Consider the following 16893-nt stretch of genomic DNA (forward strand, 5'->3'; position numbering starts at 1 on the left):
TTCCTTATTCAGTTAAATATTTATAGTTGAATACAAAAATACTCAGACTTCCTTGCTCCCTCTATCTGTATCCTTCCCTAGAGTTTGGCAGCGGGACAACAGCAGAACGTTTAGCGCTGGCTGCCACAGGCACTCTGGATGCTGTTGTAAGATAGCGTTTGAAGTGGCGCATGCTGTCGAAGATGCGAGCAGCTTAATCGAGGGTTGTTCTTCTGTTAATGGAGGATCTTAACTACTTTACTAATGTAGCAAGCATCAATCTTGTTTCACAATAAATTCGTTTAGAATGAGAATGAAATTGATTTGCTCCATTAAGGCTTTGAAATAACCAGTTAAATATGGTTTAGATAGATAGATAGATAGATAGATAGATAGATAGATAGATAGATAGATAGATAGATAGATAGATAGATAGATAGATAGATAGATAGATAGATAGATAGATAGATAGATAGATAGATAGATAGATAGATAGATAGATAGTCTACAAAACATTGCAAATGCCTATTTAGTTGCATTCATTTTTTGCAGCTTATTCAAAATCTTTTTGCATCCACTCACAAGAGCACCACAGAGGGCTTTTGTCTGCTGATCAAAGAAAAACAATAAACCCCTCCTCTAAAATAAGCTAAAACATCAGCTTCAAAAATGCATACTAAGTCTTTAATTTGAAGTATGTAAAATATGCAAGATTTATAGCCTGGGCATATAAAAAGACCAAAAGTAATGAGTCCTGGCAGACCTTTGATTTATATGTCAATCTGACCTGACACGCCTGATGCAGAGGTTGCTGAAGAAGGAGATATTTGTGCTTTTCCAGCACATACTACATCCGTCTCTCCATCTCTGGTCCCCTTGTGCCTCCTTTGCTGACACTTCGTTTGTGACCAATAGATAATGGGCAGAATATGAATTCTCTGTGTCAGGAGGCAACAACAGAAAATGGAGAGACATCACCTCTCTTCCCATGGTAGCATCTCTAGACAAATACTCTCATTAATAGCTCCCCGGTCTCCTAAACCACTCTTCCACTAGCAAGATTATCAAGATAATGGGTTTGGCTTTAATAATTAGCACTTAAGACTAATTGTCTAACTAGCTGAAAAAGCAAATAAACATTGCAGCTTTGGGATAGGCAGTATCTAATGAAATCATTAGAGGTGGTGAAATAAAAACATTTGAGAAGATATACTGCCATCTAGTGCACAAAGGAGTAGTGAACTATAAAAATAACATATCCAGTGTACAAGAATGTTTCTTTTGTAAAGTTCCTATAAGCTAGCTTTGAACGATATACTGTAGTGCAAAGAAGCAACCTATTGTTTACACATGAAAACTAATGTTTAATGTAAAATTTGATAAAGGAAAGAATATTATAAATCCACAATGTGCTTGGACTTGATCATATTTAATCACTTCTGCGTAATAAACCTAAACCAATTCAAATTAACCGCTTGTTTTTGTTAAAAATATTATGTGACAAACAGGCAGACACCTGGGAGCTTTGTTCACGTCCTACCATTTTAAGCTCCGGATATTCCGCCTCTTTTCTATGACGTAACATGAGTCACACAGGCCTCCCCGAATAAGCGCTTCCAGAGAACATGATTGACACGGACATTGGCCAATGAGCGTACGAGCTTTGGCAGCTATGGCGTCTGTGCCCCGTCTGCTGATTTGCAACCCGCCGAAATAGGATCGGTGAAGAAGGGGACCTTCGAGCGGTTCGCCATGGACTGTTCTAGGATCAGTAAGGTTTAAATACGACTCTAACTATAGAGCGGTAAGTAAGAATACTGTCAGTAACTTGTGTCTGATTCAAGGTTAGCGTTCGTAACCAGAACAGTTCGAATAAAACGGTGGTTTGGACGTTTTTTAGCACATGAATACGGTGGAATATCAAGTTTCAAACATGATGGTGGCTTTGGCCTGTTCTACTGTTGATCAAAACAAGTAGATTATCATTCCTCTCAAAGTCAACACTGAGTTATGCAGGCTTTATGTGTATAAGATTTCTCATTATGTGAAATAGACGCAACATTTTAGCACATACTCATACTTTATCAGATGTAAGTGTTGCAGCCCAGTTGTATTTTCTGGGTGGTTTTAATGCTCAAGAGTGTGAAGAAACATACCGTCGCGCGCTGACATGCACGCGCTCCAAAGTTCAGCCGTCTCGCGCAGAGGTGACGCTGTCAAAAAATGTCATGTGGGTTCACTTTCTCACCTGTATATTTGACAAAATATATGATAATGTTGATGTTTTAAAACATCATTGTAACCATAAGGTAATGAGGTTGTTCTGTTTTTTGTTTGTTTTTGTTTTTTATAAGTCAAAGCATGGGAAAAGCAAAACAAATTTTGTATAAAATTGTTGTGAACAATATGAAACATCTTGTTCTTGTGGCACTGAATTAAAAAAAGAACAAAAAACATTACAAAATATAGAAATGTCTGAATATACTGCTTAAAAGGCTATGAAATTGGCAAAGTTAAATGAAAATTGACTATTATTTAGTTTACTTTCCTAAAAACATGTTCCTAAATTGTTAGCGTTCATAAACTTTCATCAAACTTAGAAACTTGGCTCCACCTCTGAAAAACTTACTGTAAACATGTAAAAATACATGTTATATTGTTAGTAATATTACAAGATGACGATTTACTGGATTGAAAAACTTTTTAAACGTTTTAAATGATAATTCACATAAGTTTAAGAAAAATCATGTTAAAATGTGAGTATCAAACACGATACATCAGGATACCTTTAGTACATGTCTTTATCATCATTGTATTGCATTGCATTGTTTTGTTCCCCACAATAAAAATTACAGAGGTTTGATAAAAACAAAAAAGAACTGAGCATTTAAATATCATCTTACTAAGACATTATGGGAAATGAAGAGCTATAAAGATCTTGTTGATTTACATTACAAGCTACCAGAATTTCATCATACTTTTTGGCCATGTAAATATCAGCAACGGCACCAAATTGCATTGCTTATATTGGGACTCCTCGATTATGAACTCCATATTCTCCCATCATACTATATGAGGCCTAAAAGATCAAAAAGAACAAACAACATATTGAAACTTGACTTTGAATTTGTCTAAAGGTTCAAAAAACGGCACAATTTGCAGCCATTTCTTGTTCCTAAATTGTTAGCGTTCGTAAACTTTCACTAAACTACACATTTTTAATATTTTCTTCTTTGTTAGATACAAAGTTGCATTAAAAAGCTGATGATCATAGTGCTGGTGAGAGGGAAAAGATGGATCCGTCTGCAGGTATGCACATGTCCGCTGTTCCCCAGAACAGTGATGTCGTCCACGTCTCTGTCAGTAACCCCATTATAACCATGTATCAGCCGCAACAACAACCTCCAAACATCGCACAAATCATCACACAGCATGTGGTACCTCAAGAAGTCTCCTGTCAGGCTATACCGCACACAGTCCCATCGCACATCCACATGCCAACTCACATCCAGACTCAATCACACGTCCAGCCTGCTCCACATCTGCAGAACCCACCGCAAGGCCATGTGGAAGTACAGGCTCATATTCCAACTCAAGGCCACGTATCAACACAAGGTCCGTCAGAAGGCCAGAGTGCCGCATCGTCTCAAGATGGTGCAGCAAACTCACTGCAGGTCCCTTTTGCAGAGGTAGCCTCCCTGCTGGACCCTAACATGAAGAGCTCAAAGGCTCGCAAGTACCATATTCATTATGATGAGGTGAAGAGGAGATTGGAACCGCCTGAGAAGATGTCTCTCCGCTCTCTTGCTGCCTACACGAGAGTGAGTCGAGGTCCAGCTAGTAAGAAAACACTCTTAGAGTCCCTAAATGTCTTTGGACTGTCACCAAGCACCAACACGGCAGTGTCCAGTTCCTTTTCCAAGCTAACTGAAGGTAAGTCTGGATCATATACTTAAAAAAAAAAAAAAAAAAAAAAAAGAAGAAATTTCTTATTGAGAATTCATGTTGTTCCAACCTGTATGACTTTCTTCTGTGGAACATAAAAGAAGGTATTTTGATTGTTTTAGTGTTTTTTTTTTTTTTTGCACATACAATGAAATTCATCAGTGTTGTTTCATTGTATGGGCAAAAAAAACACTAAACTATCAAAATTCCATCTTTCATGTTCCGCCGATTAAATAGCAGGGTACAACAGGGCTGAATGCACACCTTAAGAAAAAATATGCTTTTCACTACACCCATAATTTATGATTGCAGAAAAAATATATATGTTTGTATTGACAGTGTTGGGGGTAACGCATTACAAGAAACTTGAGTTATGTAATCAGATTACTTTTCCAAGTAACTAGTAAAGTAACGCATTACTTTTTCAATTTGCAACAAAATATCTAAGTTACTTTTTTTTCCAAATAATGAAACGCAAGTTTATTTTTCTCACTGAAAGCTCTCCTGTCCCCTTGTTGAGAGAAATAAAGTGCAGAGGTGTTGTGTTAAACTACACAAATATACTTTATGTATTTAATCTAACTTTATTAACCAATGTCTTTGCTGCTGACCTTCAATGATCAAATTTAACCATACTAATAAGCAAAAATGATTTTCGATTAGATTTAGAAATAAGAGGGTTGAACGTCCTTCTCCTGTATCCTATTCTTCTTTAATCCAGAATTTCAGCACAGCTGAAATTTTTGAGCTGTTAAATATGCCTTTCCTTCAGCTCGAGGCTTATTTAATTTTTGGTGTGAAAGGGCCTTAACCTTTGCTAAAAATAGAACTTTTTTGTTGTTATTAAAACGCAAACAAGCAAGCCTAGTCCAGAGAAAAAGTAATGCAAAAGTAATGTAATGCAATACTTTTTCTAAAAAGTAACTAAGTATCGCATTAGTTACTTTTTAGTGAGTAATATTGTAATGCATTACTTTTAAAAGTAACTTTCCCCGACACTGTGTATTGAACATTTATGGAGCAACAGATTTAGTGTGAAAATAAATCATAAAAGTGGTTTATTTTGTTTTAATAACTAATAAATGTATGAGGTGGCGAGGGGGCCTTTTACCCCACACACGGGGCAAAATACTTTACATATACAAATACTTTAGCTAAAATAGTATGTTTTTAATAATGTCTAAGTTAATACTTCAAAAACATTCATTTTAGCTAAGTTTGTTCTGTTTTCTGTTTATTTTGATAAAATAATTTTTGTTCAGTAAATGTAGTGTCATTAAAATATGTTAATATAAAAATATATTTTAAAAATACAGAAACAAAATTATTTTAAAAAGTAAAGATTCTGAAAGCATTGAAAGAGATCCCATAATAATTTAATATAGATTTACTTTTGTAACAATAAATTATATTCTATTATATGATATGATTAATATCATATTTTTTAATATAATGGTTTCATTATATCTCTAAGCTGGACACCTAACTTAATAAATTATATTTACCATCTCAATCTAACCATGTCATGTCAACAAATGAAAAAGTCATCCAGATATTTATTGTCATGTTAATTATTGTGCTTTCGCCACAACAGCAGGGGTCCTTTTTACCCCAAACACCATACTTTTACATATTCTTCTGTTATTGAAAAACTGTTGATATCATTACTTTGAACAAAACTGAAAATCGTTAACAAGTCCTTTGTCTCAAAATATATTCAATAATTGTAGCGATTCTTATTTGCTACTTAAAGGTGCCCTAGATTCAAAAATTGAATTTACCTCGGCATAGTTGAATAACAAGAGTTCAGTACATGGAAATGAAATACAGTAAGTCTCAAACTCCATTGTTTCCTCCTTCATATATAAATCTCATTTGTTTAAAAGACCTCCTTGTTTAAGAGACAGAATCTCAACATAACACCGACTGTTACGTAACAGTCGGGGTGTACGCCCCCAATATTTACATACTGATGCCAGCCCATGTTCCCAACATTATGAAAGGCATTAGACAAGGGCAGAACGTCTGGATCTGTGCACAGCTGAATCATCAGACTAGGTAAGCAAGCAAGAACAATAGCAAAAAATGGCAGATGGAGCAATAATAACTGACATGATCCATGATATCATGATATTTTTAGTGATATTTGTAAATTGTCTTTCTAAATGTTTCGTTAGCATGTTGCTAATTTACTGTTAAATGTGGTTAAAGTTACCATCGTTTTTTACTGTATTCACGGAGACAAGAGCCGTCACTATTTTCATTATTAAACACTTGCAGTCTGTATAATTCATGAACACAACTTCATTCTTTATAAATCTCTCCAACAGTGTAGCATTAGCCATTAGCCACGGAGCACAGCCTCAAACTCATTCAGAATCAATGTAAACACAAAATTTAATTTGCTCATTTCTAATTATGCCCCAAAATAGGCAGTTAAAAAAATTAATTAAAAAAAATCTATGGGGTATTTTGAACTGAAACTTCACAGACACATTCAGGGGACACCTTAGACTTATATTACATCTTTTAAAAAAAGTTCTAGGGGACCTCTAAATCTACAACATTTTAAAAAACATCAAATATTAGATCAAATTAGAATCAAATTTGTGCTGCTGTCCACGTTTGCGTCAAGGATCAGCCACATTTCCACGTTTCAAAGTTTTTGTGCCATCTAGTGGTTAGAGGAAAATAAAATCAAAGGCGCCTTTTACCCCCGTGCGCATTTAGCCCAGTTTACCCTAGATCAGACAAGTTTGGAACAATATGAGGGTGAGTAAATGACTGAATTTGCATTCCTTTTAACCACCACATGAAATGAATATAGACACTAGATTGAAGCAAAATAATTCTACATAACTACATGGATTTTCATTATTTTCAGGTGACACAGCAGCCCTTTGCAAAGACATGAAGGATTTTGCGCTGCAGTATGTAGATTATGAGAATATGGCTAAACAGTTGCTACCTGAAACAAACCAGGTGCAGCATTGGTCAAAAATCATTGAAACAAGGTAAAGTACTAGTATTCCCGTAGAAAGAACGATTAATGGTTTTGCTTTGATTCTGAAAGTAATTTTGGTTGTTTTTTACCGTCAAACAGGAACTATCTAGAGGAGATGCGGAAGATTTTTAACGACCCTGTGAATACCCGTCTGTTCTCCAATGTTACGCATGGTCTTGGTAACGGCATGATGGACGTGGCTCTCGATATCATAGATACCGTCATCGACCGACAAATCCGAATCCTCTCGGGGAATACGGACCCCAAACCCGAACCCCCGGTGAGAAGAATTCGGAAACGCAACCGCAAGCCCAAAGCCGCAACAGAAGACGGCAAACCTAAAGAAAAGGGCAAAAGGGGACGGAAGAAAGGAAAACAGATGCGGCTGGATTCTGTCGTTCCTGAGGTTCAACAGTCCACAGAGATGGAGAGCAGCGTGTTAACGCTAGTTTCTGTAGGATACGAAACCATATCCAGTGGACTCAACCCCACCAATGCAGGTCTTGCGTAACGTCACGTGCCTGAGAGGCACACAGAGACACTGTGAATTCTGAGTGCAAAACTTTTCATAGAAAATGTTAGTTTTATAAACATTAGACTTCCCTTTTCTGAAGACTGATTGTTTTCCTTTTTTCTCACTATAGTCAATCAAGAAAACATTATGGGTCTGAGAGGGTGTTCGGCAGAGATGTTTTGATTTAAACCTTAATCACGTGTCTCTCTCGACCTTTTGTTTTGTTGTTTGTGGTAAAAAAACAAAACAAATGTACACAGACAATGTATGCTATTAAAGTAGCATGCAAGCAAATTTTTTTCGAGCACTATGTTGTATTCTCATGAAATTGATCACAATATCAGTTTCTGTTATTCTCATTTTAGAATTTTATCTCTGAAATGTTCTTTAATTCTGTTGTACTTAATCTTACAATCTCTGAGCAATTTAGTTTGACTAAGAACATATCTTGTCTTGGACATTGATTTTTCAGACTATTTATTTCCTTCTGTTTGTGTCTGATGTAGTGTATGTGAACGACTATAGCTTGTACTCTGTAAGTTTTGCAGATTGCTCATCATATGCTTGTATTAAAAGCATAACCTTTTTTAAGCAATTTGTATATTTATTACTTTTTTATTGCTTCGCAGAGCAAAGAAGGATCCGTTCTAATACAGATGGCTATAAATGTGTCAAATAAAATAATTGCAATTTCTATTGCTCATAATTAGGGTTAGGGATTTAAACAAACCCTTAAAGTATTAAAATTTGGAGCACTACTTATCCTGCACCCTTTGTGCTATGGACTGGAATCATACCTGACCATATGCACGGTTACTTCCAGCTTGGGCATCTCCGTTGAACTGTTGTCATTCTGTACTGCTGCACATCGCCACAAAACCATCAATGGTTGACTTTTTAATGCTGATTATTATTTTAATGCAGTTATCACACTTGCCTAATTTACAAAGAAAAAAACAAAACACTAAGGACGAAGCTAATGGGAATGTTTGAATAAGAAACACACATTTTTCCAGCACTCAAATGTTATTTTTAATGTGATGACCAAAAATATTATTGGTTCATCCTTCTGAGATTGTACCCTTTTGTAAAACTGAATGTTTCAAGATGTGGGAAATCCAACATTTGATAGAAAACACTAATTTAAAAAAAAAAAAAAAAAAAAGACATAATTACCACTATAACCACAAGATGGCGGCAGAGAGTACCACTTGCATATATTAACCATTTCCTGTAATAGTTTTTCACTCCGCTTCGCTTTTGAATAAATATTAAACATTATAGAATCACTAGTTTTAAAAATACATTTTGTAGGTGAAGTATGAACTACTCATAAAATCTCATGAAAAACAATAACTTTTCTTGTGAATGAATTACACAGAAAGTAAGCACCTTGCTCTCCCTTTATAATTAGGTACAGAAGCTGTCGGTCAGTGCAGCGCAAGCTCAATGATGTGAAAACTCACATTTTATTTAATGAATCTAACTAAAGTGCACAATAAATCTTTAATTTAAAGAGTGTTGACGCTTTTTTGTCACACAAAAGTGTCTTACGACTTTCATTAAACGATAAAACATGGAAGAAAAGGCACAATCCAGATGCAGCAACGTAGCATGTTATCATTTATCTGTTTAAACATCCTCTCAACTACTAATAATAGCTAATTGTAACCGAACATAATTTTATTTTCAATTATGTTCAGTTCAACTGCTTTGTTATCATTTGTATTTTCACAAAAGATTTCCCCCACAAAGCAGCTTTTCTGAATCCCTGGCAAGCTTACAGAGAAAATCCTCACTGTGGAGTCAGTTTTGTAGCTGAGCCAATGACATTGTTTGTCTGTTTGTTGTTCCACTCTCTCTTCTGACCTCTAGAAGACATTTGATGTGGGCGTGCTGCAGTCCACAGTGTCACCTACAGGTGGCCTGTCCACTGTGAGGCTTTCATTAGACTGAGGATTTGGAGTGCATTAGTGAAGGTCTGAATCAGAGCACGCAGTGGAGAGACAGGGATTGAGAGGAAGAAAATAAACTAGTGAGGGAGGGAGGGAGGAGTTTGTGTCACAAACATACATGTATATACAGACCGGACAAGAGTGGAAAGAAACAAAGCAGGAGGGGGACACAAAAAAGGATAAAATTCCAAGACTTCAAGAGATGGAGTTGTGTGAGATTTTAGAACAGAAATGCAGTCTAGACTGTCGTGGTAATCTGGGACATGAGCAGTGCTGAGAACTAAACAGGTCATCACAACCTCACATAGACATATGGACAAGATGGGAGCAAGTCGTCCACTGCCCAGTGCGCCCAAGGGTGAGTAACAGCAGACACAATAGAAAGACTGCCTGAAGGATGTACATTTTGATATACATTTTCTTTTCTCTCAGATTCATTAAGTGCTGCAATAGAGGCCATCAGTGTGAGCACAGAACTTGTCGAGGAGGAACTAAAACCTTATTTGGACACAGTGCTGAATGTTGCCATTGAAAGAAGTGAGTATTTCAGATTTTGATATATATTTTAAGATTTATTTTTGGTGTCAAATGTTTGGTACCTGAGGAGCTGGATCAAGAATGTACCTGTAGTTGTACTGGTGCACATGTGTAACTAAACACTTGAGTTATGTCTAACTAAATGTCTAAATAAACTTGAGAAAGAATTGAGTCCCTGCAGACATGTATAGAACCATTTGAGGACTTGTTTATCAAAAAGCAGCATTATACAGGATGTTCTAATATTTTGTGACATATATTTATACATTATGCCTTTATAAAGCAGTTCATTTAAAAAAAGAACAAAAAAGTAAAATAAAAATGTTGTCTGTTAGTTTGAGCTTGATTGAACTAGTTAGATGCAGAATGTGCCAGCACTTTGTATGAGGTCTGAAAGCTGCTTAGTGAGTATTGCAATAACACTTTGGCTTTAGACATGATTGAAACTACTACCAAGTTATTATGCGTTTTTTCTTTTTTTTTTTTGGAATTCTCTATTCTGATTGGTCATTCGCAACATTCCATGGTCGAAAATACTGCATAAGGACCTCCAAACTGTATAATTGACATTGTCCGAAGCAAATTGTTTCTTTTATATCTATGCTAGGTTCATGTTTTTTGTACTACTCTGCGTTCTCTTTCTTCTCACATATTCAAATAATTTAAACTTAAATCAATGTTTGATATGTAAAATGCAGGATACGATTATGTACTGAAATGATACAAGATCCTGTCAGGTTTATTGTAAGATTAATGACCAGCTGACTGTGCATTATCCCTTGCACATCACAAATCATTTGGGCATAGGTGACAAACCATACTTAATATGCCAACGAGAGTGGCTATGAGAAGCACACGCAACTCCTGTGGATTTGAAAACAGAGACACTCTAATCCGCATTTATCTCTGTTAGAGCCATTGAGTGACAGGAATGATTAACTAGACTGCTTTTGTACACAAGCATCCAGATGACCAGCTGTGAGCGACCTCTGTAGTTTGTGGAAACATAATTTGTTCATTTGTGTGTTTGTGCATATGTTCTGGATAATGGTCTAGCTTATTGGAAACAGTTGATCTAATTTGTTGGTCTTTCAGAAGGATTGTAATACCATACAAATGTTTGTGACAGTACAATTTTTAAAAAACAATTTTGGTTACACTTTATTTTAAGGTGTCCTTGTAACAGTGTAATTATACATTTAAGTACTGAGCAACATTTTTAAACAACATGTACTTACTATAGGTTTATGGTTATGATTAGAGTTTGGTTTAGAGTTAGTTGCATTTAATTATGCTTAATTTACTGTTGTTGATTTAGTAAGCATATGTAACGTGTAACAAGGGCACTGTAAAATAAAGTGTTACTGAAATTAAATTAATTATATTAATTAAATATTTAAAAAAAATTAAAGTGAAAACATAATTTTACAAAATGTTGTTCAAATAAATACTGTTCTTTTGAACTTTTTTCTCAAAAAAAAAAAAAAAATCCTGAAAAAAATGTCAAGTTTTCAACAAAACTATTAAGCAGCACAACTGTTTTTAGCATTGATGATAATAAGAATGGTTCTTTACGGAAGAGGATTAGGGCCAAGCAATAATAAAAAAATAAAACCATCTTGAGATTAAAGTTGTTAAATTTTGAGAAAAAACTCATTAAATTTCGAGAAAAAAGTCAAAGTGAAATGTTGAGAATAAACTCGTTAAATTACGAGAAAAAAATCATTAAATTTCGAGAAAAAAGTCGAGATAAAATGTTGAGAATAAAGTAATTAAATTACGAGAAAAAAGTTGTTAAATTATGAGAACAAATTTGTTAAATTATGAGAAAAATGTTGTTAAATTTCAAGAAAAGTCGAGATAAAATGTTGAGAATAAAGTCATTAAATTACAAGAAAAAAGTTCTTAAATTACGAGAACAAATTTGTTAAATTATGACAAAAATGTTGTTAAATTTCAAGAAAAAAGTCGAGATAAAATGTTGAGAATAAAGTCATTAAATTACGAGAAAAAAGTTGTTAAATTACGAGAACAAATTTGTTAAATTATGAGAAAAATGTTGTTAAATTTCAAGAAAAAAGTCGAGATAAAATGTTGAGAATAAAGTCATTAAATTACGAGAAAAAAGTTGTTAAATTACGAGAACAAATTTGTTAAATTATGAGAAAAATGTTGTCAAATTTCAAGAAAAAAGTCGAGATAAAATGTTGAGAATAAAGTCATTAAATTACGAGAAAAAAGTTGTTAAATTACAAGAACAAATTTGTTAAATTATGAGAAAAATGTTGAATTTCAAGAAAAAAAGTCGAGATAAAATGTTGAGAATAAAGTCATTAAATTACGAGAAAAAACTCGTTAAATTACGAGAACAAATTTGTTAAATTATGAGAAAAATGTTGTTAAATTTCAAGAAAAAAGTCGAGATAAAATGTCGAGAATAAAGTCATTAAATTACGAGAAAAAAGTCGTTAAATTACGAGAACAAATTTGTTAAATTATGAGAAAAATGTTGTCAAATTTCAAGAAAAAAGTCGAGATAAAATGTTGAGAATAAAGTCATTAAATTACGAGAAAAAAGTCGTTAAATTACGAGAACAAATTTGTTAAATTATGAGAAAAATGTTGAATTTCAAGAAAAAAAGTCGAGATAAAATGTTGAGAATAAAGTCATTAAATTACGAGAAAAAACTCGTTAAATTACGAGAACAAATTTGTTAAATTATGAGAAAAATGTTGTTAAATTTCAAGAAAAAAGTCGAGATAAAATGTCGAGAATAAAGTCATTAAATTACGAGAAAAAAGTCGTTAAATTACGAGAACAAATTTGTTAAATTATGAGAAAAATGTTGTCAAATTTCAAGAAAAAAGTCGAGATAAAATGTTGAGAATAAAGTCATTAAATTACGAGAAAAAAGTCGTTAAATTACGAGAACAAATTTGTTAACGAGTTTATTCTCAACATTTTATCTCGACTTTTTTCTCGAAATTTAACAACATTAATCTCAAGATGGTTTTATTTTTTTATTATTGCTTGGCCCTAATCCTCTTCCGTAATAAATTGCATTTTAAAATATATGAAAAAAAATATATATATATTTTAAATTGTAATAATATTTCAAAATATTTTTCTGGATGAAATAAATGCAGCTTTGATGAACATTTAATTATATTAAATTAGAAAACAATTATATTAAATAATTGTAATAATATTTCATGATATTACTGTTAAACTGTATGCAGCATTTTTGGAGCATGAGAGATTTCTTTTAAAACAATGACCGCATTGGTCCCACTTTATATTAAGTGGCCTTAACTACTATGTACTTAGATTTAAATTAATTATTTGATTCAATGCACTTATTGTGTACAAACCTTTTTTTACATTGTACTTATATTTTAAAAACACCTGCATGTAATTACATCTGTAATTAATTTCTGTAATTACTTTTATAATTACACTGTTGACCCATCCCTTAACCCTTACCCCTACCCTTAAACCTACCCATACCACCAAAGCTTTCCCTAACCTTACCCGTATCCCACCTCAATAGCAGCAAAAGTGTTTTGCAATTCAATATGAACCCAATAAATACATTGTACTTATTTTTTTATGTAAGTACATAGTATTTAAGGCCACTTAATATAAAGTGGGACCAATGCATTTTACTGACCCCAAACTTTTGAGCCGTAGTGTATCTTGATTGTTTAGAAGGAACATGTGTTTTCCCTGCCCTAGAGAAAGGCATATCCGAGCAGGTGGTGGAAAGTGGGATTCTCCCTGTTATGGCTCAGATTTTAAGGAGGAAAAGCACGCTCACTACTCACACAGCCAGACTAGTGGCTGAACTGGCCAGAGATGGTAAGAACAATTGTTTGGTGTTGTAGCCTTGTTAGCTGGTATTGTAATTGAAAGGTTAAACTCAATAAGTGATGCATGAACGAGACCTTGGCTACACCTTAACCTCAGGTTGCTGGTGGGATTGTCCCTGTAATAAGTCTTTAAACTTTAAATTGCTGTGGATAAACTGCAAATCTTGAAAATAATGGCAGCTTTTTTCATAAACCAAGTGCCTTGACATCTAACTGAATACATACTGTACAGTTGATGAGCACTAACTCTATTGATTATTCTAAAATTTCTTTTTTTAGCTCCTGTGAGAGAGCAATGCTTTGAGACAGGCATTGTGTCTGCCCTTATGACCTTACTGCTAAGCCAAGACCAGGACCTTCTCCTTCACGTTAGCCAGGCCATCGCCAGGATCTCCTATGACAGCAGTGAGTGGACCTGAATTTTTTGCGATAACATACTGTAGGTATTGATCCCCCCAGGACCTGAATCTGAGATGATGTGGCTCAGAAGAGTAGTTTCAGAAAATAGTTAACATTTTCAAATAGTTTCACTTTTGAAAGTGTTTAAAATGCATGTTTTCCATTGGTAGTGGTGGTGTATTATTTTTAATAATGATTATGCTGGAGCATATGGTGTTCACATAAGAGATAGAGAAGTGGAACTTTCAAGGATAATATTTAATGTCACAAACTATAAAATACTTACTGGCAGGATTCAGAGTAAAATAACCTCAGTTTTAAGCTGTTTTCAGAGAATGCGTTACATCAGATTTTTAAAGGGATACTAAAATTAAAGCCTTGTTTCCACCTGGTATTAAGATGCGTTTTGGTTGATCGGATCACAAGTAGACGAGGGAGACACATTCCCATTTACACCTGATGTTTTAATCAGTCTCTTTTGTCCATTTTTAACCACTTCTGTCCTGTTTTCTGTGAGGGGAGGGTCTATGGGCAGGTAAATGGTTTTTTCAGATCTTTCAATTTACATATGAACGTGACCAGAGTTGATGGAAAAACACACGGTGAGCAGCAGCTTTCATTTCTGCTCTGAATGCCGCAATACCATGTCGAACTCTGTGAGTGCGTGTTAGAAATCAGGAATGGTGAGAGAACATTGTGCTTAGTACATTTTTTGTCTTCAACCCAAACTTGGGTCTCCAGCCAGCAAAGTTTAAATTCTGTCTGGCTAGCACACTTCCCATAATGTTTACGCAGTAGATCCACATGAGAGTCTGCACTACGAAAGCAATTCGGTTGAATGCGTTTTCTACTACCTCTGAAAGTGGTTAAAAGTGGACAACCTCAAAACATTTTAGACCCCATTTACATCAATCAACCAAAACACATCTTAATACCAGGTGTAAACAGGGCCTAAAACATTCTTTTGTCATTGACTTTCTTTCTTCTATGAAGCACAAAAGAAGATAACTTGAGAAATGTCTCAGTGTTTTGTATTTTTTTGTCCATCCAGTGGAAGTCAAAGGGGTTCCCAATGTGTGTTCGGTTCCCGATGTTCTTCAAATACATTCTTTTGTGTTCTGCAGAAGAATAAAATGCATACAGGTTTGGAACCATATGAGGGATGATGACAGAGTTTTAATTTTTTTGATGGAGTATCCCTCATTGCAGATTTTTAGGTGGGCTGAGATAAAAATAGGGAGCTGAGGCACCCCTAAGTAGAGCCTAGCACCATATATCTTGATGCTGACATTGGAGTTTTTGATGCAAGTGTGATTACTTTCTTGCAGACTTGCAGCAAGAGCGATTCTTGAGGCTCGGAGCTGTCCCACGGCTGGTGTCGGTTCTTCTCCAGCACAGTAAAAATGAGGCACTGCTGAGCTCTTGCCTTCTGGCCCTTTGTAACCTGACTGACATGGGCGAGGAGGACGGCTCCCTGCTTTCCTGGGAGGAAGGGGCATATTTCGGCGAAGGTGAACGCGTGTTCCGCGGAACCTCACGTTACTGTTTCGGCTTCTCTACGGCTGTGACGTTGGTCAGGCTGAAACAGTGGACTAATGGCCAGTACTCTGTGGCAGTAGAAGTGCTTCAAAGGTGCTCCACGATGCTGTGGGGCGCAAAAAACGGCCACCAGACTGGACACCACTTACCGAATTTTGCCCACCTAGGCAGCTGCCCCAAATTGTATAAAGTTATCAAATGCTCAGTGAAGAACATACCGAGAAACAGGAATCTGAGGGCAGCAGTGCTTCATACCCTCTTGTGAGGCTTCATCATAGTGCTTTTGGACTTCTTAATGAACGTCTGAGGTGGCCTAAACAAGTGATCTGGTGTAAACCACATCCTGACATTTAAGGAGCTCATTTCAGCCATTTGTATTAGAGAATGGATCTGAAAGCAACAAAAATAGAATATTACAACTCTTGGTTTCCTATTGCTAAGGGCACCAATCGAGAACCAGAATCACAAGCCAGGTCATAAAATTTGTTGTGTCGAGGCAGTTTAATTCTTAGATGCTGGCTGTATAGAACACGAGAACAGGTTGATGCCGAGCTGCAATCTGCTAGCCTTTCTGAACTCTGTGATTAGTCCATAAGAGGCCTTACAGTAGATTATCCAGACCCGGTGTTCAGGGTCAGAGCAGCTACACCCACCCAGGTCACAATATGCAACCATGTTGCAAAATGCACCAAGGGAAATAGATTTACAGATGAAAATTGTGACTTATGTTTACAGTCTTCGGGTCCAGGTGAAAGCAGACTTACCAAATTTGATCAGTGTTACACATAATTGGGTTTTAAATTTCATTCAGGTTTGAGAACAATAATAACCATGTAAAATAAAAAACTACGCTAAAATGGCTTATACCCATATTACATGCTTGTAGGCCCAGCGGGGGTGGGGGATTTCACACTGTGGTTCCCACAAACATGGAAAATGTTGAAATATTAAGGGATTTTGCTTTTTTGTAGAGTAAAACTTGCTCAAGCTACACTACTGTCAAAAGTTTGGGGTTGGTATGATTTTTAAATGTTGTTCAAAGTCTCATATGCTCATCAAGTCTGCATATATTTAATCAAAAGTACAGTAAATATTATGAAATATTTAAATAAAAAAAAGATGTTTTTATTTGAATATATTTTAAAATGTAA

General features: G+C 35.2%; 2 protein-coding genes across 2 annotated transcripts; both read left to right on the top strand.

Annotated features, from left to right (window-relative positions):
* The first annotated feature begins 1646 nt into the window (after nt 1-1646).
* Nucleotides 1647-7984, top strand: si:ch73-127m5.2 (uncharacterized protein LOC561202 homolog). The gene is made up of 4 exons (XM_067368723.1): nt 1647-1783; nt 3220-3912; nt 6809-6938; nt 7028-7984. The coding sequence occupies exons 2-4, from the start codon at nt 3273-3275 to the stop codon at nt 7437-7439; spliced, it is 1182 nt and encodes a 393-aa protein (XP_067224824.1). The 5' UTR covers nt 1647-1783; nt 3220-3272; the 3' UTR covers nt 7440-7984.
* A 1725-nt stretch (nt 7985-9709) lies between these two features.
* si:dkey-21e13.3 (uncharacterized protein LOC100150043 homolog) lies at nt 9710-16030 on the top strand. Its single transcript, XM_067370085.1, has 5 exons — nt 9710-9755; nt 9830-9934; nt 13671-13793; nt 14084-14209; nt 15532-16030. Exons 1-5 carry the CDS (start codon nt 9710-9712, stop codon nt 16005-16007), a joined length of 876 nt encoding a protein of 291 aa, XP_067226186.1. The 3' UTR covers nt 16008-16030.
* The last annotated feature ends 863 nt before the right edge of the window (nt 16031-16893 follow it).

This window comes from Chanodichthys erythropterus, chromosome 19 (assembly GCF_024489055.1).
Source record: "Chanodichthys erythropterus isolate Z2021 chromosome 19, ASM2448905v1, whole genome shotgun sequence".
Taxonomy (NCBI): domain Eukaryota; kingdom Metazoa; phylum Chordata; class Actinopteri; order Cypriniformes; family Xenocyprididae; genus Chanodichthys; species Chanodichthys erythropterus.

Excerpts from the sequence above, each read along its gene's own strand:
- si:ch73-127m5.2 (XM_067368723.1), top strand. The coding sequence starts at position 3,273 with ATGGATCCGTCTGCAGGTATGCACATGTCCGCTGTTCCCCAGAACAGT. Across the intron at positions 3,913-6,808 it reads CTTTTCCAAGCTAACTGAAG|GTGACACAGCAGCCCTTTGC; the intron begins GTAAGTCTGGAT and ends CATTATTTTCAG. Across the intron at positions 6,939-7,027 it reads TCAAAAATCATTGAAACAAG|GAACTATCTAGAGGAGATGC; the intron begins GTAAAGTACTAG and ends ACCGTCAAACAG.
- si:dkey-21e13.3 (XM_067370085.1), top strand. The coding sequence starts at position 9,710 with ATGGACAAGATGGGAGCAAGTCGTCCACTGCCCAGTGCGCCCAAGG. Across the intron at positions 13,794-14,083 it reads GGCTGAACTGGCCAGAGATG|CTCCTGTGAGAGAGCAATGC; the intron begins GTAAGAACAATT and ends TTCTTTTTTTAG. Across the intron at positions 14,210-15,531 it reads CAGGATCTCCTATGACAGCA|ACTTGCAGCAAGAGCGATTC; the intron begins GTGAGTGGACCT and ends ACTTTCTTGCAG.